Consider the following 27,396-nt stretch of genomic DNA (forward strand, 5'->3'; position numbering starts at 1 on the left):
TGGTAGTTGATCCAAATTGAAACTACCACCGAGGAAGATCTTTGATTGAGTTGGTGAACAAAACTGTTTTCATTCAATTTTCACTCCACCTGGTTGGCAAACAAGTTCAATATTGAAACTACTACCGAGTAAGATTTTGATCGAGTTGGTGAACAAAATTGTTTTCATTCAATTTTCACTCCATCTAGTTGGCAAACAAATTCAATAGTTTCTGCTATCAGATTTAAAGTTCGAATCTTATACTTGACAGTTGGGAATGGAAAGGATGTAAAAAGGGACGTGGAAAGGGGTTCCTCTTTAACTTTGGAAGTATTGTATATAAAGAACTTTATATAAAGTGGGAATGCCACTTGAATTGTTGGTGGTCTTTCGTCCTCTACTCCTGTGCAAATCACGTGGCGTGGAAATCATGCTGCTGGTCCTGAGTGGCTTGCTGCCTTTTTGCTCCTCCATCGTCATCCACCGTCATTTTTTGCATCCCTGCTTCTATTTTTCCCCCCCGAATTCAGCTTGCTCACTATCCATTATTTGGTTCTTTTTTAAATTATATACCCATGTTGTTTCTTTCCGCTCCTTCTTTGCTTTTCTTAATGTATTATATATTATATTATTTTACATATTATTATATATACTTATCTTCTATTATATTTATTATTTTGTCTATATTTTTTATATTTGTTATAAATTTTTTTAATATGTTTTTCACTATTCGGTATTTGCTTCTTTTTAAATATGGTACCCATGCTTTTTTTTTTCCTCTCCTCCTTTAAAATAAATTTTTGTATTTGTATGACTTTTTATATTACTTTTTTTTACTTTTAATTATTATTTTTACATATTATTATATATACTTATCTTCAATTATATTTTTTATTTTGTCTATATTTTTTATATTTGTTATAATTTTTTTTAATATGTTTTTCACTATTCAGTATTTGCTTCTTTTTAAATATGGTACCCATGCTTTTTTTTTCCCTCTCCTCCTTTAAAATAAATTTTTGTATTTGTATGACTTTTTATATTACTTTTTTTTACTTTTAATTATTATTTTTTCCTCTCTCCCGTTTTTCCATCTTTACTGTTATATTTATTCTTTTGCTGTTACTGGCTGACTATTTTTTGCCTTCTGCGTAATAATTTTTCGTATATTTTCTTTTCCCAATTTCTTCTTACCTATGATAATAGTGCTTATTATTATAAGCCTGGTACTAATGATACATTAGTATTATATCTTATCTATATTATCATGAATATATTACTAATCATAATGATAACAGTACTTATTATTATTATAAGTCTAATACTAATAATAGATTAGTCTGATCACGCTGAACACAAGACATTAGTAGTCGAGTCAGCATAAGCAGCCGCCTTGCCCGTTTCTTCTATTGGTCGGCAGTCATCTCTCAGCGTACGCAGCCTGCACTTCATTACTTTTTGGTGTCTCCATGCAACATTTGCACGTCTCTAGACATGTTTTCCCAGGTTCTCATGCATCCGAGAGCTTCCAGGTAATCATTTGAGTTTCTTCCGCTTGCATTTCGGCCTCCTTTCCTTCTTCTTCTGCTTCTTTACATGCATTGCTTGCACTTCTTCTTCCTCCAGCTTTTCTCCTTACCTCTGTTTCCTTGTGCGTCTTTCTTCAAACAGTGTTCTTGCTGCTTTCCTGCTACTGCTATTACATCTGCTGTAAGTGCTGCTGCAATTTCCCTATCCCTGTTCTTGTAGTACTGTTTGTATTTTCCCCCCTATTCTTGCACTTATCATGCTTGCTGCTTTGTTCTCCGTGACGATGCTATTATTATTCATCTTGCATTTTTTTTTTCGATTCTGTTTGTTCTACCATTTTCATTTTCATTCCACTGTTATCTCTTGCTGTTTTGTCTTTCATTTTTGCTTTCGGTTGTACCCAATTTTTTGTTGCCTCTCTTCCTTTTCGTCGGCTTTCATGCTTAAACATTGCCTCTTTTCTTTATGATTCGCATGCTTTGTTGGTCATCTTCGTTTGCATGCTATTATTGTTTGTACACTTTTTAGCTTTCTGTCGTTAATTGCTATTTTTCGTGGCCCTCTTCATTTCCTCCATGCTCTGGCAGCTGCAGGTTGCTGCTTATTTTTCCTTGCTTCAGGGAGGGGTACTTAACATTTTGTAATTGTAATTGAGCCGCTGTGTCTGCTGCTTTTTTGTTAGCTCTATTCCTTTATTCTGCTTTCCTGCTAAAACATTGTCTCTGTTCTGTATGTTTCGTATGCTTTCTTGTTGGTTTTTTTGTTGTACTTGCGCCGCTAAGTTTTATATTGTCTTTGAACCGCTGCGTTTATTGATTTTTGTTGCTTCTGTTCCTTTTTATCCTTTTTCCTGCTAAACCATTGCCTCTGTTCTGTATGTTTCGCCTGCTTTCTTGCTCAGCTTCGTTTGCATGCTACTATTGTTTCTACACTTTCTCTTTCTGACATTTATTGCTATTTCTTTTTGGTGCCCATCTTCATTACCTCCAGGTTCTGGTTGCTGGAAGTTGTTGCTTACTTTCCTTGCTTCAGCAGAAGGTACTTAACGTCTTCTTTTCCCAAGAATGCCTCAGTTGTTATGTTTACTGCTCCGTCTAACTGTGTCTCCTTTTAGCAAACATTTATTAGCTGCTTTGTTCTCTATTTCTGTTTATATGCCACGTTAGCTTCTTCTGCTTTTATTGCTTGTCTGATGTGCCTCCTTTTCCGTTGGAAATACCTGTGGTCCGTTTATGTAGTCCTCTCGCAAATCTCATACCATACCATACCATGGATAGAAATGCAAAACGCCGCAAACGTTATGCAGAAATGCCCCCAGAAAGGAAGGATGAACTTTTACGCTGCCAAAGGCAAGCTAGCGCGCGTCGTTACGCACAAATGCCACAGGATAAAAAGGATGCTCTTTTACGCCGTCGGAGGGAGGCTAATGCTTCAAAGAAGCAGAAAATGCCCCCTTCTGCCTCTGATTGTGTGTCAAAACCCGGCACTTCTAGGAGAAAACGTCCAGCTAACGCTCAAAAAACTCCGTTAGTTCCTGTAGGGACAGCCATTAGTTCTCCTGATGCTTTTATACACCCTGCTCCTGCTCAAAATACTGATCCTCTGGTCAGTGATGAGTTAGCCAGTACTAAAAATGCTGATCTTCTGGTCAGTGATGAGCTAGCCAGTAGAGCCTCACATTCTTTTGCCATTCAGTCAGAAGACGTGCTAGACCGCACCTGTTCAGCTCTACAAATACTTCATTGGAGTGTGAAAAGCATGCTTCCTCCTCTGTTCATGCAAATTCCGTTCCTTCTAATGGTCAACAAGGTAGACCTTAGCTTTAGTTTTTTCCCTTTGCGTTTAAGTGCACTTTACTGATCCTAATTACTATTTTTTCCCTTAGCATCTAACTGTTACGAATTCATCTGTTACATTTCATCTTTTTTCCTTCTACTTTGGTCTTTTAGACACCTCTTGCAATCTATCTCTACCTCTTTTCCCTTCACCATCCATCCATGTTACTCATTCCTTACAACCTACAACTTCTCTCTGTCTTATTTCTTTTTTAAAATGCTTAGCTCATTTTCACTCACAGGAAATGCAGCTTGCTTTACCACTGTCAAACGTGCTTCCCTGACCAGAAAAACATCCAGCTCAGGTTGCATTTTAATTGTGTCCAGTTAAATCTTTTATCATTGTCTTTTCAAGCTTAGTTCTTGTCCTACTTTTCCCTGGAACAGCAAGAGTCAACGAGTACCCTTTCTTCCAGGTCATCAGCGAAACTCTAGGAAAACTATTCGCTCTCGTTTAGAAAGGATTCCTGACCGTTCTTTGCTTCTCCCTGAATCTCCAAGTTGTCAGTATTGTGGAGCTATAAGGTTCCATTTAGAACCTCCTAATTTCTGCTGTTCAGGGGGGGAAGTTTCGCTTGTCACTTCAACAATGCCTTATGATCTGCGCCGCCTCTTCATCGGTGATGATGAAGAATGTGACCATTTCAGGAAGAATGCTCGTACATACAATAACAATGTTTCTTTCACTACTTTTGCTGCAAAGTATGATCCAGAACTGACGAAAAATAAGCACGGTGTTTATACGTTTCGCGTGCAGGGCCAAGTATATCACTTTCTTGATAGCTTGGTGTCACACCGTCGCAATCCATCTGGTATTCAGTTGTACTTTTTTGATACCGATGAGGAACTTGCAAGGAGGCTTGATGTTTCCTCTCGGCTGCGCGAAAACACCCTTAGATTGCTTATGCGCATTTTAGCTAGCAATCCTTATGCCAGGTTCTTTAAGGATTTGCGTCATGTTCCTGATCTCGACCACCATAGAATTGTGCTTAATTGCAATCCATCTCTTGATCAGCGTGTATATAATCTTCCATCAGCTTCTCAAGTTGCTGCTATATGGACTGAAACTGATGATGAATCAATAGATAAGTCTGTCCATATTCAGGTTTATAGTCATTCCGATCAAAGTCATATGATTAAGCATTATTATGCTTGCTATGACTCTTTGTAGTACCCTTTATTATTCCCTCGTGGTGAGTCTGGATGGCATCATGGAATTCAGAGGATTACGTCCGAAAATAGGAAACGATCACGTCATGTTTGTGAGGATGATATTCCTATTGATCCAGCTTCTATCAGTGGTCCATCTGATCTGATTAATCTGGAACAAAGAGGCAAGTATAAGCTAGACACCTTGAAAACATGTTTTTAATCTTTTCCTAGCTCATTGTCTTTCTGCCTCATGCCATTAATACGTACTTCCATTTAATTCCAGTCGCTGATCGTGGCAAGAAACAGAAAACTAATGTCACAGCTAGGGAATACTACTGTTATAAGTTTCAAATGAGAACTGATGATGAGTCCATGTTGTTACATGCCTTGAGATTGTTACAGCAGTATGTTGTTGATATATACGTTAAGATAGAGACATCTAGGCTTGATTTTCACAGAAGAAAACAAAATACGATTCGGACTAAAGCTCTCCAAGGAATAATGGATAGTGTCTCTTTAGGCCAAACCTCAGGTTCTAAAGTTGGCCGACGAATATATTTGCCAGCTTCCTTTCTCGGAGGGCCTCGGGATATGCGGCGTAGATATCTTGATGCAATGGCTTTAGTGCAAAAATTTGGAAAGCCTGACATTTTTTTGACCATGACATGCAAACCACTATGGCCAGAAATTCAGGCAAATCTGAAATACAAGGAAAAACCTCAGGACAGACCCGATCTTTTTGCTAGAGTGTTCAGGGCAAAGTTTGAAATGCTGAAAGCAGAGGTCATTACAAAGAAAATCTTTAGAGCCGTAGCAGCCTATGCTTATGTCATTGAATTTCAAAAAAGAGGTTTTCCTCATGCTCACCTACTACTCATATTGAAACCGCAGTTTAAGCCTCTTAACCCAGAAGCATATGATAAAATTGTTTCCGCTGAGCTGCCTGATCGTAAAGAACATCCTCATCTTTATTCTCTTGTTGTAAGGCACATGATACATGGACCTTGTGGACAAATGAACAAAAATAGTCCTTGTATGAAAAATGGTGTTTGCAAAAATCATTATCCAAAGGGGTATTCTGAGCATACGACTCACGGTGAGGATAGCTATCCAAATTATCGAAGGCGAAAGGATGGAAAAAATATTAGAGTCAAAGGCTATGATTTGGATAATAGATGGATCATCCCATATACTCCATACTTGCTAGCCTTGATCGATTGTCACATCAACGTGGAAATCTGTTCAACTATCAAGTTAGTTAAGTACTTATACAAATACATATTTAAAGGCCATGACCTTGTCAACTTCCACATCATAGCTGATGAAACACCTCAAGATGTTGATGAGATCAAGGAGTTTCAGCGCGGTCGATGGGTTTCTCCTCCGGAAGCTTTGTGGCGAATTTATGCATTTCGATTGAATAAAATGACCCCTGCTGTTTACAGTCTTCAGGTGCATCTTCCTGGTCACTAATATGTTTCCTTTAATCAAGATTATGATCTTTCGCAACTCTTAGAAAAAATTGATTTCTCAAAAATTATGTTAACTGAGTTCTTTAGAATGAATCGTGTCAACAACAAAGCTCAAAACCTCAGATGTTTGTATAAAGATTTTGCTCAGCACTTTGTTTGGACACCTGCTAAAAGAAAATGGACCGAAAGAAGTAAGCAGAAAGTTATTGGCAGGTTAGTCACTGTTAAACCAAGTGAAGGTGATAGGTATTATTTAAGGCTTCTTCTCTCCCATGTTCGAGCTCCTACCTCATTTGATGACTTGTTGACTGTTAATGGATGTAAACTAGCTTCATTTAGAGCTGCTGCTTTAGAACTTGGCCTCTTAGACTCTGATTCTTACATTGAGGCTACACTTGAAGAAGCGGCTGGTTTTCAAATGCCTTCTTCACTGAGATTTTTATTTGCTACTTTGCTCTTGCATTGTGCTCCAGCAAATCCAAGTCTTCTGTGGGAAAAATTTGAAGTGGAACTTTCTAGGGACTTTGAACGAGCGCAAGTACAGGCTCATTGTTCAGCTGCTGAGATAAGACGGAAGGTTTTGTTTGATATTAACAGATCGCTCCAACATATGGGGAGGCATATCAGTGAGTACAGGTTAGTAGCAGACGATGTTACTTTTAGCTGTCATGAGAGCATGACTAAGGAAGTTGACAGTGAAAAGAGTATTGTGGTGTCGCCGGAAGATCTCTTGATATCTTCAAAGTTAAATGCAGAACAAAAACATGCTTATGATTTGATATTGCAGACTGTTTTTTCATCCAAAGGGCAGAGCTTTTTCATTGATGGCCCGGGGGGGACGGGAAAAACCTTTTTATATCGCTCTCTTCTTGCAACACTTAGATCACAGGGATACATTGCAATAGCTGTAGCAACTTCAGGAGTTGCAGCATCGATTCTTCCTGGAGGAAGAACTGCTCACTCCAGATTTAAGATTCCATTGGACTTTTCCAAGAATAAAACCTGTCAGTTGAGCAAGCAAAGCAGCATGGCTCATTTAATCATTCAATGCAAGTTGTTCTTGTGGGATGAAGCGTCAATGGCAAAAAAGGAGACTATTGAAGCATTTGATGAATTACTCAAAGATCTAATGGAGACTGCTGATCCTTTTGGAGGCAAGGTTGTAGTTTTTGGGGGCGATTTTCGCCAACCTCTTCCTGTCATTCAAGGAGCTACTAAGGACCAGTTAATTCAGGCTAGCCTCCTGCATTCTTCATTATGGTCTAAGATGCACAAAATAAAGCTAACACAGAACATGAGGGCTGTCTTAGATCCTGCATTTTCACAATTCTTGCTCGCAGTTGGGGAAGGTTCAGAACCTGTTGATACAGATAACCAGATTTGCTTGCCAAGTCATATGGTTATACCATTCCACAACATGAAAGAGTCTTTTGACAGGTCCTCTATATTTCCTGTATTTCGCGCACACTCCTGACCTTTTTTCATAAGTATTACTACATATTCTTGCACAGACTGTTAACAGAACCTTTTATGACCAGGTTGGTAGCTTACACATTTCCAGATTTGAAACTCTATTCATCTGATCCTTATGAAATGATCAGTAGATGTATTTTAACCCCAAAAAACACCTCTGTGGAAGACATCAATGATGTGATGATTCAGAGGTTTCCTGGACAACTCTTTACTTATACAAGCTCTGACCAAACTGTTGATCAGAGATTTCAGGCAGATTACGAGGATTTTTTAAATTCTCAAAATCCAAAGGGACTTCCTCCACACAAACTCATGCTGAAAGAAAACTGTCCCTTAATCTTGCTCAGGAACCTAAATCCAGCTGAAGGATTGTGCAATGGCACGAGACTTATCTGTCGACAGCTAAAACGGCACACTATCTGTGCTGAGATTGCTTTTGGTCAGTATAAAGGGGAAACAGATTTTCATTCCCAGAATTCCATTGTAGACACCTGATAATGAAAAAAATGGCATTCCATTCATCAGAACACAATTTCTAGTTCGCCTTTGTTTTGCAATGACAATTAACAAGGCTCAAGGCCAAACTCTTGACTATGTTGGTGTATATCTAAAGGAACCCGTATTTTCTCATGGCCAATTATACGTTGCACTCTCTAGAGCAAAAACTGCTGATGCCGTTAAAGTTCTCATACTTCCAGGGACTTTTGCTGAAGTAAAAACTGACTGTAAAACAAGGAATATTGTGTTTGATGAAATATTGCAATTGTCTAATTGATCATTTGCACTCTTCAGAGGTATCTTGACATTTAATTGTTATTATATGTTGGTTTCAAAACTTATAATTTCCTCTTGCCTTCGAAGCAGCAATTCCTTGCTTATTTATTCTTATTATTGCTACTGATTATAGGATGGCCACTGTATTATCTATCGCTGATGTTGAGGTCGGGATGGAGAAGTGGACAGCGAAGGTTACTGTCCAGGAGAAACAGCAGGTTACCTCAGCGATTAGCACACCCACTAGGAAACAAAAATTTATCTTTATTGATTCTGAGGTATTTATTGCAATTTACGTTTTATACTTGTAATGCTATCTGTTAAACTTAGTAGTATACATACTGCTCATTTGTCCGCCAATATGATGATTATTTTTCAGGGATCAAAGGTTGAAGGAATCATCTTTAATTCTGACATTGCTATAATGAGCCCCAGAATAGAGGTTTACAAAAAATACCTCATCTCCAATGCTCAGGTGAAAAAGATCCCTGATAACTTTAGAACCACTGAGCTGACAAAGCAATAGATAATCACCAGTCGCACTATTATTGAGGAGATTGTAGATGATGAGGATGTTATAGTTGCAAAGTTTACGTATACCAAATTTAGGGACTTAGCACAGTACATGGATCGAAAGGACATTTCTGTTGGTCGGTATCTTTCTTTGCAATCATAACTGATCTATCTTAGTTATTATATGTTGTTAGGCTTACTTTTACAGTTCCTCTCACTAGATATTATGGGAGTTGTTATTGCTGCGTTGGATGAAAGGAATGTCACAATTAATTCAAAGGAAGCCCGAGTCCAGAAGCTTGTCATTGTTAATGAAGAGTAAGAAGGCTTAATCTTTGTATACACTCACTATCTGCTTTTACGGATTAAGGCATTTTTCAACAAAAACATAAACACTTGATCTGTTTCAAATATTTCAGATTGCAGACACTTATGCTGTCTATGTGGAATGCTTTTATTGATAATGAAGGCTCCAAGATTATCTCGGACATTCAGAACTGTCCTGTTCTTATTGGAAGAAGGCTAAAGGTTCAAAATTATAATGGTCGGTATAACAGTTGGCACTTACATGTTCTGAACGTATAGCCTTTTTCTATCTGTGCATTTTTCCAAATCACATATTGCTTCCCCTTTTCTTTTTTATAGGCGTAGCTCTTTCTACTTGGTTTGATTCAGCAGTCCTTGTGAATCCACCTATTCAGGAAGCAATGGAGCTCAAGAACTGGTTCTGCTCTTACAATTTTCAGTATTTGCTGCTTAGAGAGTTTTTAATTCATCTGTTTGTTTGACAGTCAGAAAGACTTAAGAGCTGGTTTCACTCTTATAATTTTCGATCTCAGGTGCATACAAAAAAATGATATGTTCCCTATTTGCCTGACCGTTTTAGTATCCTATATACAGGGCAAGTAGAAATGCCAAATGCCTTGCAGACATTGTCGAAAAGCGAACTTACAATCGCTACAATCCTGATATCTCTTGCCAAGCAGATCAAAAAACTACTGATATATCAAATATCAGCTCAAAACACAAGGTACTGTCCTGATTGCAGCCTCATCAGTAGCTTTCAGCCTACAAATATTTTGACTACTTCATGTACTGACTATATTTTTAGAATGTGTGGGTCAAAGCATCGTTTTCATTTGAAAACATCTTCCAAAAATTTTGGTACATCGGGTGCGAAAAATGCTTCCGCTCCACGTCTGCGGATTATGGTGCTCAGTTCATGTGTAATACTTGTAAACAAAAGCACAAGGCTGAACCAAGGTATAATGATCGTTAATTTATTTGTTACTTGTCATTTCTGCTGCTACTGCTCATTATATAATCATTTTTTTCCCTCTGCTGTGCCTTATATAAAGCTTGCATACTTAATAGGTGTAAATTTGATGTTGACCTCTCTGATGCCACTGGAACAGTCATAGCCACACTGTTTGGTGATTTAGCTGAAAAACTGCTAACGTTCACAGCAAAGGAAGCAATGGAGCATTATTTTCAAGTTTGCTCTTACCGTGCTGCATCAGTACATATGTATATATATGTCTTTATATATATATATTCTTTTATTTTGTAAATTGCAGAATACAGCCTTACCTCTTGAAATTCTGCATGAGGACCTAAAATCAAAAAAATTCCTTGCCTGCATAAGACCTGTACAAGTTCCCTTGGTTGATGCAAAACAACGCTTCACAATGGTATACTATAAAGAAGTTTCTCATGACCAAGTTTCTATTACAGACTCCGGTGAACAGACCTTGATTTCTCCTTCAGCAGGTTATGACCTATGCTTGGTCATCTTTGCTTGACATGTGAATGAATTACTCTGCAAATAAGAAGTGCATTCATTTCATCTGTACTATGTACATATTTGTTTTTCTATGCAAGAGACACCTCACTGAATCAGGTATGGTTACTGCTTTTCAGCAGGCGAAACGTCTTCTTCCAAAGCTAAAGTTTGTCTCCTTCCAAAGCTAAAGTTTGTCTCCTTCAAAAACTTGACGCGTCTGCTGAAAATATGCAATTAAGCTCTGAAGCTCTTCAGAGCAGCCCCAGGAAAAAGCCCAGACAAGCTTAGAGTAGTTCCTTTTCCAAACAAGGCATATTGTTTTTGCTGGACTCTCTGTTATCTGTCATTTTTAGCACATTTTTTTAGCACTGTCATGCTGCTAATGTGCCTATGAAATGCTATGAAATATCCATGCGGCTGAAGTATGTATCTGTGCACACTGTTAAGCATTGCCTATTAAACTAAATGCCTTTTGCAACTTAGTTTCAAAGTAGCATATTCTGCGTGCCTTCATGCTGTTTCAAGCTAACATTTATTGCCAACAGCAACACTTTTTCCCATTCAATATATTTATCAAAGCTTTCACTTTCCAGTCCATTTCTTCTGAAATAATGTGCCATAAAGTAATGTGAAATGATGTGCCATGAATTAACTGTTGCCTCCAAACATCAAACCGCATTGACCCTTTCCAAGATTGTCTTTCTGCATTCATTAATGATCTTACAGCTATTAGTTCAACCACTTTCAATGAATACACTGGTTACTAGATACTTTTACAAACCAGTTTTTGCTGCCAAAGCTTGTTATGGAACCTGTATATATATGACAAGAACAACCTACTAAAATCTACAGCCTCAGAAGGCCATTATAGTTATATAATACTAATAACAAACTAACATGGAGTTCTCTGAAAGCGTTGGATCCTCCAGTCTTCCACCAGATATTACCGGCAGGACGGAATGCTGTTTCTTCTTTAGGAGTATCAGTTCTAAGCAGGTAATTTTGCTTCTATATAGTTTTGCTTCCTTGTGCCATATGATTTCTTTGGTGATAACCAAAGATTTTCAAAATAATTAGATCTTCCCTGCTCAATTTCTGCTGCTTCTAAGAAACCACCAACAACGTACCATAACTATTCGGGAAGGATATAGAACATGGACTATCAGTATTTTAGAAAGTTGGTTTGGAGAAGGCTGGCAAGACTTCTGCGAGAATAATATCATCCGGGAAGATGACACAATGTTCCTTCGACATTCTGGAAACTTGATGTTCGACGTGCTCCATTACTCAGCAACAAAAACGCATGACTACTTACCTTGGACTCATCCACTACCTAGTCTGTTAGATACTCCAGAGCATGTTATGCTAAAAAGTTAGTTTTTCTCATGCTTAAACCCTTCCAGCTTTTTAGCATCATTCTTGTTTTATTTGCCACCTTTGTACGCTTACCTTTTTTAATTATACACAGAACAAAGAATGCAGTGTCAGAAAGTAGCATCGGCAATGAAACCAGATTTTGTTCAACACCTCGCTGATGGTCTATCATTCTATGAGATCTTCACTGAGCAAAACCAACATCATTTTGTGAGCTTTAGTTATCTCCTGTTCTATTTTTTCATTCACTGCTTTCTTTCCCACTGATAATTCTTCCTTTCCCTGTACAACAGAAAGTGCCCAAATTTGTATCCTTCTTCATACATGGTGACAAAGCTCCTCTGATCACCCTAAGAACTGGAAACAAGACAATCACTCTTGGAATGCGTCGGAGACAGTTTACAACAAATTGGAACACTTTTTGTTTTGAGCATCAGCTACAATTTGGCGACGCTTTAGTATTTATCCCTGAAACAGAGTTCTGCTATACTGTCCTAATATTCGACAAGCGTGGAGTCGAAAAGCTATTCCCTTGGTACAACAAGTTCTGCATCTTCTCTGATGCACCAACCAGTAGAACTTAGCCAGCTTCTTTTATATTTGTTCTAGGAGAAACGTTGTCCTTCTTATATGTTCACTAAGCATATGAATGCCAGCTTTTATTGTCCTTTTTTTCCCATACCAAATTTACCTTACCAATTTATCTAAAACGTGCCGCACATTTATTTCAACCATTTAGGAAATTTCACCCAAATTAATTGCCTTTAATTCTATTAGTTACAGGAAATTATTTTGCCTGCAGACAGTTATCCATCCACTTTAATTCCCTACAATTTTTAAAAAATCTGTTACCCTGAGGGTGGAACAAAAAATTACGTTTATTACATTCTACCTTAATTATCGACTTTTTAATTAATGCCAAGTTCTCCATATCGTTAATTTATACATGTAAAAAAACATTTCTACTAACTTTTGCCTTCTTAATTCAGATGGCAGTATCGTTTCAATTAGTGGCTTGTGTATTCTTTTTTTCATCTTTATAATTATCTCCCTTAATTTTTACACAACATATTGCAATTACAAATTATACTACTTTATTAAATTCATACTCTGTAATGCTCCTGGTGGGCATTACATTAATTCTTCACCGTGCGCAAACACGGTATATTTCTGCTAGTTTTTATATATAGGGGGTGTATATATATATATACATATATATATACAGACACGCACATTCAATAATTTCATCTTTTTTATTCAAAGTGTGGGGAAAGGTGGGAGGATAATATATATATATATATATATATATATATCCATTCAATAGTTCCCTGTTTTTTTATTCTATTACAGTGAGATTGGTAATTAAAGCAGAAAGTGAAAGAAACTGAACACTTGATGCTATACAGAATTGAGAAGATATAAGGAATTCTTTCTACTTAAAATTTCATTCTCTTTTTCATTGTACCAAACATAATTATCCTCTCTTTTTGTAATAGAAATTTTACAAACATTGAAAGAATTCTTTACACGGCGTTGGGCCGTATGAAAGTTTTTTAATTACCTTAAAAAATGGAGGTATTGGGCTTATATGGGCCGCTTCGTAAACACAACGAATTTGTCCAAAACTTCTGAACTCTGATTCAAATGCTGCCCTTGTGCAAAAAGGTTTGGTCCGAAATTTCAGACCAACCATTGACAAGAAGCCCATCGCAAATACGGCGTCGTTTGTTGATGAACTATTGCTTCTTCTTCATGCGCAGGGCAAAAGAAACATCGATGGATTGGGCAAAATTAGCGCTTCTCTGAAACCTCTAAACCCTAACTTCTATTTTTATCCCCTATCCACTTCTTTTTGTTTTTTCTTTGAATAGTGCTGGATTTTCAGTTCCTAGTTACTGAATTCTACTAGAAATTAAAATGACAAAACCGGATTTAGCAGTCGCGACGTCAAGCAAAATCAAGTTCGACGATAGCGATGATGATCACGATTCTACCTCCGAGGATGTATGTATAGCTTCCTGATTTCAGATACGTATATCTTTCCATTCTCTGGAATTGTGTAAATAATACTATTGAATAAATTGAAGGAAGGGGAAATAGAGAAGGAGCTGGCGGATGTGACGTTCGAGGAGCTGCAGCGAGCCAAGTCGGACGGGTCGGAGATGGTGTATAGGAAGTTCAAATCGGAGAATAAAGTCGGTGGAAGAGCGAATAAGAATAGGTTTAGTATTTTTTTGAAAATCTGTTTTTTTTTTCGGTTAATTTTTTTTAAATTCTTTTTGTATTCCATCCATTTTTAATGATTTTCTTTGCTGGAAAACCTGTGGCGTTAACTTTTTGAAGGCCGATGGAAATGAGTAGTAAGAAGCCGGTTAATAGATATAGAGAAGTCATCCAAGTTCCAAAGAAGGTGAGAAGCAAAGCTGAAATTTTGTACGAGTTTTTGTTACATTACTGATGGTTTTCCTTGTTTGGACTAAAATTATCGGAGAAAGATACTTTTTGTTAGTCAAGGGATTACTCTCATACTTTGTGAAGGAAATGAGGGTATAGATTCTCTATATGGGCAGTTGCATGCTAGGCATTCTACATTTTCAGCTGCAGCACACATTTATTTATTTATTTTGGGGCGGGGGGTGGTGGGGAGCTTTTTGTATTGTAGGTGGACCCCAAACCTGCTGCAGGTATTGCATCCTGCGGCAATTTGCATTGTCGACTACCTAGCTTAATATCTCCCTTGTTGAGGAGCTTGTCTCATTTCCTAATTTGAAATTTGTTGCTTGTACCCATATAGGGATATCTTAATTTATCTGCTTGACACAAAAGGGTATCATTTTGTGTGGAAATTCTTTTAGAGAGCCAATTTGATGTTTCCTGCAGTGAAATTAAGGAAATTAAGAAAATCATATATGGTATATATTTCTTTTGTCTGTTTTTCCCTTGTGTTGTCAAAATGATTGGAGATTGTATAATGCATGAATTGTTAGTTTCAGTGGTTGGACTGTCATCTTTGATCAGTTGATTGTATCACATAGGTATGCTAAATAGGTCTAGTTTTACTGGTATATATCGCTGGAAGCTTGTTATTTCCAATAATCTGATTTATTGGAGGATAAGAAGATCCTATTGGTTGCCTTTTTTGTTCAGGTTGTACGTGATCCTCGCTTTGAATCATTATGTGGCAGACTTGATGTTGAAGGGTAAGCATCCTCCTCTCTTTCCTTTCATATTGTTACCCTTTTTTGGGACTAATTAGGTTTTGATGATTTTATAAGATTGTAAAGTTGTAGCCTAAAGTTGTATCCTGAGATATGCGTAGAAGGTTTGAGTAGAACTAATGAAATTCATCATACTTTGCCTTTCTACAAAAAGGATCTTTTTTCGAGGGAATCGAATTCACTATCTGATGAATAGAAAGAACTGAAGATGCTTCTGGCAGGATGTATCGATTTCTTACTGGATGTTTATGGAAAACTAAGCCTGAAAGTAAATTAAGAAAGCTACAGAGCTTAAAATCTAGTAAAAACCGAATATTTAATTCTTTTTTTCCAGTTTTATTCCAAGCAAGCTTCTTGATGAAGCTGAGAATATATTTGTCTTTCAGTTTTTTATGCCAATCTGTCAGTCATAGCGAGACTTGGAGCAAGAGTAAGTGGGGTATATAGCTAATTTTATATGCTCTAGCACATTCATGTAATTGAAGATCCTTGTGGTGCAGAATAGGGGGTGGGGCTCTCTCTTTTTTTTTTTTTTGAGATGCCTTTTGTATGTCACAGCTGAAAATTATGCTTGTGTCCATCATGACATGGTAGTTTTCGTTATTCAGTCGAGAGATATTGCTAGGACTCAATTCTAGCTGGCCATAATAGTTTTCCCTTGAATAATTTGGTTGGAAGCTACATCTGATATTAATTTTGGTAATATGGACTTGTTACTTGCTTTCTTTTGAATAACAAACATCATATATGGATGTTGTAGGTTCAAGAAAAGATATGGTTTTCTCTATGAGAATGAGCTTCCTGGTGGAAAAGAGGTATATTTTGGATATTGGGAAACCATTGAATATCAGATTTCCTTTGTTTAACTGCATTCGTCATTCTAGGCGCTAAAGAAACAGCTGGAGAAATCAAGGGACCCAGAATTTTTGGATTGTCTTAGTTCTCTTTCGACATTTTTCGCTCGGTGCATCAGTTTGTTAACAAAAATGCTTTACTTATTTCGTGTTTATTTTTGCTATATATCTTAGGATAAACAATTGAAGAGTGCAGTATCAAGACGCACTGACAGAGAAATTTTAGCTGAACACAAGAAGAAAGAGAGAGAAGCTGCAAAGCAAGGGAAAAAACCATACTATCTGAAAAAATGTATCTCCCCTTTCTCTGTCTCCCCCCTCATTACATACATGCATGCACAGATGCCATTACCCACCCACTCACTCTCTCATTGCCCATTTCAGAAATAAATAAGCATCTCCTTTTCTTTTCGCTACCAACCTGATTTGTGACCGACGTAATTCTGTTTTTTTGTTGTAGCTGAAATACGAAAGCAAAAGCTTATTGACAAATACAAGGAACTGAAGGTACATGTCAAAAAAGTCTTTGATGACATGACAGATGTTTTGATTATGACACGAGGAATTGAAAACCTAACCTATTTGTTATCTTTCAGGCATCTGGGAAGCTTGAATCTTTTATTGAGAAAAAGAGAAAAAGGAATGCTTCAAAAGACCACAGATACATGCCATATCGCCGTTTGGAAGGAGGAGACCAATAATTTAAAAATGTTATTGGAACAACAGAGCCTAGTGTATGTGATCTGATAGGCTTGAGAACTTTGCTATGCCTATTAAGGTTGCAGGAGGGACGAGCATCAGTTGATGTTTTTGTTTTTGGCTCTTATTCGCTTGAAATAAGCCTTTTGTTGTATCGTAGTAGATTAGCTGTTTATAGCTAGCTTTGAACTTACATGTCATGAAAGAGCCCGGAATGGCTTTTAAATCCAGAAACTGGCTCCAAGGCTGAGTATCTTATATGTTCTCGACATCAAACTATTTTTTGCCATTCCAGCTTGGACTAAATCAGTATTGCCCATAATTTTTAATGTTCTTGCCCTCATTTTACGAACTGAACTTTTTTTTTTGTTTCTGTAGGCTATAGATGTTATTGAACAATTTCCTCCCATGTTTTGCTCACCACTCAGTTTAGATTGGTGCAGGCTGGTTCTGCCTTAAAGTTTGATGTAATTATAAGTGGAGGATGTTCAAAGTGGAATATGGACGAAGGGTACTTGATCGGACCATGTTAGGGAAATGTTATTAAACAGTTCTTTCTTTGGTTTACTTTTTGATCCAGGATACATGTAGACGTTATTAACTTTATATATTTAAGGTGCCAAGTCAAATGAGATGAGGACATATGGATAAAGTAAATTTAAAGTAAGAATTCTTTACAGGTAGAGTATCTTATGGACAACAGTAAATCTTTTCAAGCATAAATAAAGTGTGAACATATTGATTCGGTTTGTTTGTTGGACGTACGAATTTGTCTCTGGGCATGGAACTTATCTTGGCCAACTTTCTTGAAGCAATTGACATAAACGAGCGAATTGCATCATGCTATGAGTTAAAAAACTCATAAAAAGGTAATATGACGAAATAAATACTCATTGACAATATGGAGGCTTTTTTTGGTGGCTGAATACTACTAATTCATAAAAAAATAAATATTTTTTTGAAATTAAATTTTAAAAATTTTTATTGAAAATCTACAAAACTTAATGAGCAAGTAGTATATTATATACCCCGGAAGGACAGAGATTTAAGATTTATGACATCAGCCGTCCAATCGGAAGATGCGTTATAAATTTGTCCGACTCACACCGCATTAAGAACCTCCCGGTGCATTTGGCCTCCTATGTGACCGACGCGTGTCTTTATCAGTACCCTCCAAACCACTGTAAAGCATGGCCCCATCTACCGGCAATGGCCGGTCACCCCTCTCCTTCTTACACATTCTCATTTTCCCTTCCCGCGCCTCTTATAAGACGACACTCCCAACGCTTACTCGGAGCAGTGGACTATGGAGTTATAGACACCTTGGCGCGCAACTCTCCAAACCTTTCAGTTTCTTAAGGTTAGCATTTACTTGTGATTTCTTTTTTCTTTTTTGGGGGGTTAATTCTTGTTTCTTGGTTCTTTTTAGTTTTTGCTTTGGATGATGGGAGAATGTAAAAGCATCAAACAACATTTTCTTGAAGTTACTTGATTGAGTTTTTCTTTCTTTCTTTCTTTCTTTTTTTTTTTTTGTTTTTTGGTTGATTAGGTAGAGAAATATTGAGCAAGAAATGAAGGTTTGGAATTTGTAGTTTTTTAGAAAGATTTAAACGATTCGCTAAGAAGAAAATAATGGGTCGTACTTGGAATTGAGTTTTGGTGCAGGGTTAATGTATACAATGAAGGTGAGTTTGAAAATTTATTTTTTTTGGGGGGAACTTTTTAGTTTCCTTGAAATAACGATGTGGGTTTTGCTTGTATGTGATAAGTGGTGCTGAGGAGGAATTTTGTCATATTCCATTTCGGATAGGTATATAGGATTGCATGTGTTAATTGCGAGCTTCGCATTTTATAATCTTTTAATTTCTCTGCTTTTCATGTGATCTTTTAATTATTTTCTAATATGATCTTGTCTCGGGTGGGATGTCCTCGAGCATGTTATCGAAGAAAAAATTGATTTTTATTTTCTTGAAGGATTTTCCAGTAAGTCTTCAATTTCTGATAAGTGGCCGTGATTATGTGTCTGGTTGATATGGCAATTTTTTGTAGTGCCTTTTTGCAAGTATCGTATTGGTTCATTGAGCTTGGGGTCATCATCAATCTGCATGCGTGTAGATGCATACCTGAATTCCAACCACCAATTGGCTATACCTGCTGCAGTACATAGTAAGGAAAATGATGTTTTTCTCAAGTCTTCAAGTGCTAGCATTTCACATAGAAAAGAAGTTGTGGGCACTTTGCCAGGAGACTCGCCACTTTCAATATTTGAAATAGCAGAATTGAATGCAAATATGGCCTCCAGGAACGAAAATCCAACTAGTCTTGGCAAAGCTCTGAATACAGTTGACATAAATTCTTTGCATGCTGATACCAACTTGTTGCCTAGTGGAGCATTTTTGGACAAGACTGGCAATGCCAACATGGAGCCTTACCTTAACTTACTCTCTTCACTGGTGCCATTCTCATCCAGAAATTTAAGCGGTTTACCATTGGAAGCTTCTCCTGTGTGCCATCAAAATACTCTTGTGGATCAAAGCAACCAACAAGGGCATAAAAGGCGGAAATTACAGCAAACGGCAGGCTCTAGTGCTCTCATTGAACCTAAAACACAAAGCCACCTTCATTCACTTCCTATTGGGATACAACAGGAACCTAATACTCTGAAACAGGCATTGAACAATTCTAGTATGAATTTAAATCCAGCTTATTCATTACAGCAACAAGCGGTTCAATGCCTACTATCAAGGAATGACATTGATCAATTGCAAGATAATAGTCCACAGCTGAAGGCATTAATCCAGTATCAATTGCAGAATCAATTTCTAGATCAGATTCTGCATTCTAGTCCAAACTTGCTCGGAGCTCATTCCCCCCAGTCAGTACAGCAGATGAAGAATCAGTTGCCATATCAGGCCACTCATCAAACTTCTTCCATTCAGTCCACCGGTGATGGGATTTGTTCCCAAAGATTGACTCAATATATACATCATCTGTTGCATCGACCAAAGGTTGTTATTCCAAATGAGTTTCTTGCTCATTTATTTTATTAAGGAAGTTGTTTGGCATTCTACAAATCCATCTCCTCATGCATCCTCAAGATCATGTATCATATCTTTCGTTTCCCATTTCACTGATTGTCTTTCTGAAGCTTGATGGGGCTAAGTTTGATATCATCGTTTGCAGGATAACAGTATTGTCTACTGGAGGAAATTTGTGTTAGAGTTCTATGCTCCTGGAGCTAAAGAAAGATGGTGTTTATCTTCATATGAAAATGTTGGGAAAAATGTTCTTGGTGTTCTTTCCTTGGGGACTATGGTCAGTATCCATACAATACATGCAATCTGCCTCTAGGCTGACAAATTAACTTCAATGGTTCTCTGTACTCAATTTATGTCAATTTCATGCTTATCCATCAGATAGCTTCTTTTAGAAAATTTTGCATATTGTGCTTCTTAAGTTTTTTGCTGCTTATTTGCTTCTCAGGATAGCTGGTGCTGTGACATATGTGGTACAAAATCAGGAAAAGGGTTTGGTAAGCAAACTAGTTGTGCATTTGTAGTCCCAATTTGAAATAGTGAACAGAAAAATGTTCTATGGACCTCACTATTCTGTTGTGCTGCAATGAAAAATTATTTGTATTTTACTTTTGTCTTTCAGTCATTCCCTCGACCTGTTCATTGCAAATGTTCATTCACTTAGAAACCTAGCATTTGCTTTAGTGAGTAGAATGTGCAGTTTATGATTCCTCTTTACTTGTTCTTTTCTCGATTGGCAGAGGCAAGTTTTGAGATACTCCCCAGGCTTTGCAAAATGAAATTCGAGAGTGGTACTCTTGAGGAAATTCTCTTTCTTGAGTTTCCTCGAGAGTGTAGGCTTTCTTCTGGCATAATGATGTTAGAATATGGGAAAGCGATACAAGAGAGCATATACGAACAATTCCGTGTTGTCCGAGAGGGTAAACTTCGTGTTATTTTTAGACACGACTTGAAGGTGAGCTACTTTTCATTATGCAAAAGGCTGCTAAGCTGGATTTCCATTTCTAATTTCATTTGATGATCATCTTCAGATATTATCCTGGGAATTCTGTGCACACCATCATGAAGAATATGTGCCCCGTCGATTAGTTGCACCCCAGGTATGAAATTCTGTCAGATAGTCGCAAGATTTTCCTAACCTAGCTATTTTACACGTGCAAGGAAGAAGCTTTCTTCATTTTCTGGGACAAATAAAACTGATTTCAAAGACTTTTCTGTACACACTGAGGCTGCAATTAGTAAAGAGAAACACTAACCGAAGCAGCTGAAAAATTGTTGTTAAATAGTTAGATGAAATGGTTATAACATCAGGGGTCTCCACCAAATTTAAGTGTTAAGTGTAGGATATCAGTATTTTGCAATTTGCTTGCTTACTATAGGATAAGAGTTTGCTTTAAAGGCTTTGTCTACCTTTAATTTTGTTTTTCAAGCATTGATCTGATAAACATGGAAAATGATTTGTAAATGAGAGAAAGATATTAGCATCTAGTTCTTGCATAATGAGCTTTAAACAAAAATCTATGCCATTTTTCAGGTTAATCAGTTAGTCTATGCTGCTCATAAATATCAAAGCTCCCATGGCAATCCTGCACCTCGTAGGGTCCCAGCCGCGGAAGTGCAAGGAAATTGCAATATGTAAGTACAACATGTTGACTTATTTATACTAAAATCCAAGCGTTTCTATCTTGGAACAAATTTGGCAAAGTTGCATCTGGTAAAAGGAAACCTAACCGATCCTGCTCCCCCACTGAACCCCATCCTTGGGTTGACCAAAAAGGAAAAAAACTAACTCAAAAGAAGAATACATACATAGGCATACCATTCACATAGAAGGATAAGAACAAAAGAGAGAATCTCAGAGCACCACCAGATATATTTGAATGAGGGATGTACTCTGCGATTTCTTAATGTGCTGCAGCATTGTTTAGAATCCATGAACCTATTTATGATTGATGAAATGCTGGAATTGTGAACATACAAACATGAAGAGACCATATGGTGTTGGGACTTTTTTTTTTTTTTTTTCAACGTGTGACTTGTTTGTGCTTTAGCTATCTTTTAAGATATTTTGTTGATAATAATCAATGCATGAAATAGTAGTCATAATTCTGGGAGTGAACTAGTAAGTTTAAGAATATTGCATATTATAAGAGGCTACAACATGCTTTGGTGTTTGCAGTTGATGAGCCTCTCTGAGATGGTTGTGTTTCTGTGTCCCTTTGTTTATTTGTGAATAACACATTTTGCTTTCTATTGAGCATTTTACAAATATGGGAACAACTGTTAAGAGGGCTCAAACACCTTCCCAACTGTTAAGAGGGCTCAAACACCTTCCTCTTTGTCTAGGTTTCTTAAATCTGTGCATCAACTAGCAAAGCATTTGGATTTACCAATTCTGAATGACTTGGGATTTTCTAAAAGACACGTCAGATGCTTACAGGTAACTTCTTGACATTTCTTTGGTTTAGACCGAGATTTGTAAGTGAATTGCTCTGTTTCTTAATGTTTTATTTCTCGTTGTGTGCTTTGATTCCCATCAACAGATCATTGATGTTGTCAACAGCATGAAAGATCTCATGGATTTTAGCATTAAAAGAAGAATTGGACCAATTGGTATGCCCATGATACTATCCTAAGCATTTTTTTTTTTTGGCTAGGTTGTATCTCAATATAACTGCAGGCTTTCTATCCATTTTGTGGTGAGGGTTGGGGGGAGTTGTAAAGTACAGTGATGTAAGGGGAGATAAAGTATCCTAATAACTGGAACCAGCTTTGATAGTCCAATCTATGCGTCCCTAGAGCTGTTGCATTTTGTAGTACTTGTTACAATCATGTTTCCTTTCAAGGTATATCTTGTTATCAGCTGTCCATTTGTCATAAGCTTGTTAATGCAATCTTTCTTCTGCAGAGAGCTTGCAGACTTATCCTCATGCAGGCACCAAGACAGATATGTGGAGAAATGTACAGAATGTGAAGCAGGAAACATTGAAGCAAGGGAGCTCTCAGGACATGCAGACAGATGGGATTAGGTCAATGGCCATGCGTCTTGGTCCTGAAATCCACCATAGTGACGCCCATATGACCGGTGATGGAGTTTTGTCTGGCTCAGGAGATGTGGGATCTATGTTGGCTCATTACCATCAGAAAACAGCATGGGGAAATATATTAAACACAAAAGGAAGTACTACAGAGACAGAGCAGTCATGCTTGATGGGCAATTTTAGCCAAAGAGCTACATCTTCTCCATTTCTGCGTCAGTCCAATAATCCTGCACCACTTGACAACTCAATGCTCAGTAGGTTGCCCAGTGCACGGACTTCTGAAGCAATTAGTGACATAAAGAAACAGATGATAGATAAGTGGCTTCAGGAGATGGTGGCTGAGAGCAGAGCCAAAGGGCTGCAGAATACACCTGGAAAGCAGGACCAAGCCTTGCATGAGTTCAACGCAAATATCCTCAGTGGCTTGCCTACTATTGCCAGGGTTAGAGGTACAGCGAGGCCAGGTTTTGGTTATGGTACAGATGCTGCCCCAGCACAGGCAAATCTTTTGGCTGATGTCCCAGGGAGCGGTGGCATATCTAGGACTACGTCCAATATTAATACTCTCAAAATTAGTGGCAGCAACCCGAGTCCTGCAATCAAAAGAGAACCAGACCTTCCGGAGGTTCCTGAAGCTTTTATGGGTGGTCAGTTCTCGAAAAAGTGACTTGTAGCTATGCATATGGAAAGCTCATACTCATCGAGGGAAATTCATGATAGAAACCTTTGTGGAGTATAAATTTTGTAAATGGGATTTCATAACTTTGAAGTTTATGACATATCTTAACTGTTGGTCCGAAGTGAATCAAACCTGAATATAGTAATACCCATCTTTTTCAACCTGAGGCTGGAGCTAAATGTCTGGTTGTTGACATTCTTTTTAACTGCTTTTGTTTTATTTTATTTTTTTCAAATTCTGATGAATTTTCTTGTTAAGTTTAGATTACTAGGAAAATGATTGCTTTGGCTGAAATATCAGCAGCAGCCTGCAAACTAGAACTTGGATTATGATATGAGTTCCGGCCTCTGCGGATGGTGAATGGCAGCAAGCGTCCGCTGTTCTACATGGTTTGATGCACATAGCATTGGTATTTCTCTATACTTGCACGCTCTGCAAAAACAGAGGATCCTAAGAAGCGAATGTCTTCGATAATTCCTCTCTTGTGATTTGCTTTTTGGGTACAAAAGGAGCATTTTTGGTGATTTTGAGACATAAAGCAGAGTATATAAGCTGCCAGGGTAAATTAACAATCATTTGCTTGAAGATGAAATGCGATCTACCAGGACGAGGGGTCTTTTTTGTTTCTGCGATACCCATTGGAGCGAATATCTCGATGGTTCTTCCGTCATATATATATATATATATATATATGTATGTATATGTATATGTATTTTTTTTTTTCCCAAGCAAGAAATTCATCTAAGTCTATGCCAGGGTAAGTCTATCCAGACCTCCTTGACTCGTTACATGATACGTTGAGATAAAGGGATCTACCGACGCCAGAATCTAACATATGTTCACTGCTCTAGATCCCTTAGTTTACTCCACTGGAAGTTCATATGCACCGAAACAAGTAATGCTAGAAATTAGTGCCTGGATTCCAAGCGTCCGGCACTTCTGACACCACATTTTTAGGCTGAAAAAACTCCCAAATATAGAGTAACTTTCGGCTTAGCTTCGGGTGGAGTTGTTAGCACAAGTGACAGACGAACCATTTAAATCCACAGCTGTAAGAGATCCAAATCTGATTCATCCACAACATACGGGTAAATAATGCTCGGGGGTGATGGCACTTTATTTAAATTACAGGAAATCTAACATCAGAAACTTGTTAAGCTCGGAAAATCAAATCCACTCATTTATCTCATCCACAATTTTGATCTCTTAGAAGACCAAGTCATATTTATTGGATAGACAGAAAGGACTCTGCTAAATAGACAGGTAAGCTCCTTCTCAGGCGCTTAAAGTGATTTACAAAGATAAACACAAAAATGCCAAGGTATTAATATGCACATTGCCTTGGCTACTTAGGACTCTATTGGCTGCCATATAGGCTGAATCTAGGACCACAATCTAAATTACCAAGAGGGTTACTGCATTTAAAAAAGGCTTAACCTCTCCTTGAACTCAGAGGGCTACTGCATTTGACAAAGCTTTAACCTCTCCTTGAATTCACTAGGATATACAAACACGGAGTCCACACAAAGACCACCTTTTGTGTGTGTGCAATCAATCTGTGTCATTGAAAACTCGACCTTCATTGATGTGCTAGGATCAACAACAACAAAATCTCCCGCATGGTAGTAGATCCATCTTCCTGGTTCATTGATATAGCACTGTGTTGTGCCCTGCTGACCATCTGAAGTAGAAAGTTGGAACCTTACTGGCTTTATATCCCAACCATGAACATGCTCGGTGTTACAAACCCGACGACCAAATCGCTTCGAAGTACGTCCTAGTTGCAGCCGGAAAAAAAGGCTATAGGACCCTGCTGGAAAGGGAAACTCAACTTCTCCATCAACTTCAAGCCACCAGATTTGCTGGAGATATGCAACTGAACGGAATCTATAACAAACGGACGTGGTTAGGCTGTAACAATTGTGTAAGAAAGAACCATGAAGAAGTACATAGATCTCAAGAGCTACTAGACCCTTGTAAAAAAACAAAATTTGGAACTGTAGCCTCTGCAGCTAACTAAAGCATCTTTTTTCCTTGAAATGTTCTCATCATTCCTTTAGTAGATTATACAATAGCAAGATTTCCAATCATTATAAAGTGAAGTTTAGGTCCTGGTATAATGCTAAGAACCAACTAGCAAAATCGAGTATGTATACAAAGAAGGACATTTAGGAGCGCGCAGAAGTTTATGTACTTCATTCAAATAAGACTTGTCAAACCATGTAGAGGAGAGAGGTTAGGGTTGGGTGGTAAGATAGGGGGGAGAGGAACCGTAAGTAGAAGGTCCTTTCAATACCTCCCAGTTACCAAAAAAAAAGTATTGCCAAACCATGTAGACAGAATCAGACTTGAAGTCCAAGACAAGATTGCAGAGCATATGTACCCGAAAACCACATAAAACAATGAGAAATCACATGCTTGCAGAGCAACACTAAAGATGATAAAACTAGCACGGAAAGGGGGGAAAAAAGAAGCAAAGAACCTTTTACTGGGAGGATTTCAACCAAAAAATGCCGAGCAGATAGTTGAAGTTCGATCAGCTGATTTAAAAAGATGCATCAAGAAATTGTACAAACTTCAACTTCTGCTATAAGAACAACACACGAACAAAAACTCCAGATTCTCACCTTGATTCTTCGGTCTGCAAACGACTCCAGTATCTCCTATCACCAATGCCTGTTATGGCCAGCCCATTTGAAGAAATTGACAAACAAAACTTTCCACTACTTTTATCCAACCAGACCTTCTGCCAAAAAAATACATCAAGATCAATAACACAAGACAATATTTCATGTAATCTTGATTCCACAAATTATATCACAAAAAATCATCTCTTGGAATAATAACACACAAACAAGGGAAAACCCAATAAAGAACCAATTTGTTTTTATCATTTCTATTTTTATTTTTTATTACTAAAGATCAATACCAACTCAAAATAAAAAGCCCAGAAAACCAACAAACAAATACATAGGCTTCATAACAAATTCTTGTACAACAACAGACATGGAACCCAAATTAATTTAAAATAAAAGAGAAGAAAGTTGCTTGAGAAAGATCGAACCTTGGTGCCACCATCGAAAGATTTGGGTCTACAGAGCCTTGAATAAATGTCCCTTTTACACAAATTCTTAGGAAAATCATCACAACCCTGTTTCCAACCATCATCTGCAACTCTATCAATAACAGAACCATAATTGAGAGGCAACTTTGATTCCCAAACAAAATCAGCAGAAGAAGCCCCCCTAAAAGCCCTGTTCAACATTGCAAGCTTACAGATCTCTGGAGGGTCTAAGTACAAAAGAACAGAGGCCACACAACTCTCAGGCAAGTCCCCTAAGCCTAGCTTTGATGCTGGAGCTGCAGGGGTGTTTGTGCTTGAAAATAACATGGAAAAAGCAGCGCCCATCAATCAAGAATTTAGCCCCCAGATTGAATTTTTCTTTTCTTTTCTTTTCTTTTTTTTGCTGATTTTCTCTGCTGGTATTTCAGCTAGATCAATTGATTTTAGGTCTGCGGAATTTTAAGGGATGCACAGGATATAAAGAAAGTGGAGACAGAAATTTGAAAGGGAAATGGGACGAAGGAAGACAAATTGTGTCAGACTGCCAGTTAGATATACATAGTGACGATGCAAGGGAATTGCATATGACTTATTCTACTTGATTTCTTTTATTCTTCTACTGTGTATATATATATATATATATTTTTTTTTTTTCCCCCTTTTGTCGCGTTTTCCATTTCTTTTGTTTTTCTTCTTTTCTTCTGTCAGGAAAAAAGTTTGGTCCGGATGGCTAACCTGGTACAAGTGCCTTAAACATGTTTCCTGCAAAATCAAGGATTTAAATTCATGCTATTGAAGCATTTAATCTTTTTTGTTGATAAAGGAAAAATCGGAGGGAATTGAATTATCATCGGAGCGCAAGTCAAGAATTTAATTTCTTGATCTACATCTAAAAGAACTTAAGTGATGGCTAATTACTCT

The 27,396-nt window shown here is 37.6% G+C and overlaps 5 protein-coding genes across 6 annotated transcripts; 4 read left to right on the forward strand and 1 right to left on the reverse strand.

The window, feature by feature from the left end:
• The first annotated feature begins 6,056 nt into the window (after positions 1-6,056).
• Positions 6,057-7,936, forward strand: LOC113780881. Its single transcript, XM_027326662.1, has 2 exons — positions 6,057-7,405; positions 7,507-7,936. Exons 1-2 carry the CDS (start codon positions 6,057-6,059, stop codon positions 7,934-7,936), a joined length of 1,779 nt encoding a protein of 592 aa, XP_027182463.1.
• Positions 7,937-11,408: 3,472 nt separating this feature from the next.
• LOC113780882 lies at positions 11,409-12,469 on the forward strand. Its single transcript, XM_027326663.1, has 4 exons — positions 11,409-11,507; positions 11,589-11,883; positions 11,980-12,095; positions 12,179-12,469. Exons 1-4 carry the CDS (start codon positions 11,409-11,411, stop codon positions 12,467-12,469), a joined length of 801 nt encoding a protein of 266 aa, XP_027182464.1.
• Positions 12,470-13,665: 1,196 nt separating this feature from the next.
• LOC113779663 (ribosomal RNA processing protein 36 homolog) lies at positions 13,666-17,008 on the forward strand. The gene is made up of 8 exons (XM_027325338.1): positions 13,666-13,889; positions 13,973-14,106; positions 14,229-14,295; positions 15,033-15,085; positions 15,864-15,918; positions 16,132-16,249; positions 16,418-16,464; positions 16,554-17,008. Exons 1-8 carry the CDS (start codon positions 13,803-13,805, stop codon positions 16,656-16,658), a joined length of 666 nt encoding a protein of 221 aa, XP_027181139.1. The 5' UTR covers positions 13,666-13,802; the 3' UTR covers positions 16,659-17,008.
• A 947-nt stretch (positions 17,009-17,955) lies between these two features.
• Positions 17,956-23,572, forward strand: LOC113781189 (probable transcriptional regulator SLK3). Its single transcript, XM_027327067.1, has 10 exons — positions 17,956-18,016; positions 18,706-19,664; positions 19,840-19,971; positions 20,140-20,188; positions 20,432-20,646; positions 20,723-20,791; positions 21,226-21,326; positions 22,038-22,131; positions 22,235-22,304; positions 22,600-23,572. Exons 2-10 carry the CDS (start codon positions 18,762-18,764, stop codon positions 23,397-23,399), a joined length of 2,433 nt encoding a protein of 810 aa, XP_027182868.1. The 5' UTR covers positions 17,956-18,016; positions 18,706-18,761; the 3' UTR covers positions 23,400-23,572.
• A 992-nt stretch (positions 23,573-24,564) lies between these two features.
• On the reverse strand, positions 24,565-27,067 carry LOC113779602 (F-box protein PP2-A12-like). 2 transcript variants are annotated; one of them, XM_027325245.1, is made up of 3 exons: positions 26,476-27,067; positions 26,039-26,154; positions 24,565-25,298 (listed from the first exon to the last, which is right to left on the reverse strand). In XM_027325245.1, the coding sequence occupies exons 1-3, from the start codon at positions 26,818-26,820 to the stop codon at positions 24,869-24,871; spliced, it is 891 nt and encodes a 296-aa protein (XP_027181046.1). In that variant the 5' UTR covers positions 26,821-27,067; the 3' UTR covers positions 24,565-24,868. The 2 variants fall into 2 exon arrangements, with proteins under 2 accessions (XP_027181046.1, XP_027181044.1); XM_027325243.1 differs by having other exon boundaries at positions 26,039-26,157.
• Positions 27,068-27,396: the final 329 nt, after the last annotated feature.

This window comes from Coffea eugenioides, chromosome 8 (assembly GCF_003713205.1).
Source record: "Coffea eugenioides isolate CCC68of chromosome 8, Ceug_1.0, whole genome shotgun sequence".
Lineage (NCBI taxonomy): Eukaryota > Viridiplantae > Streptophyta > Magnoliopsida > Gentianales > Rubiaceae > Coffea > Coffea eugenioides.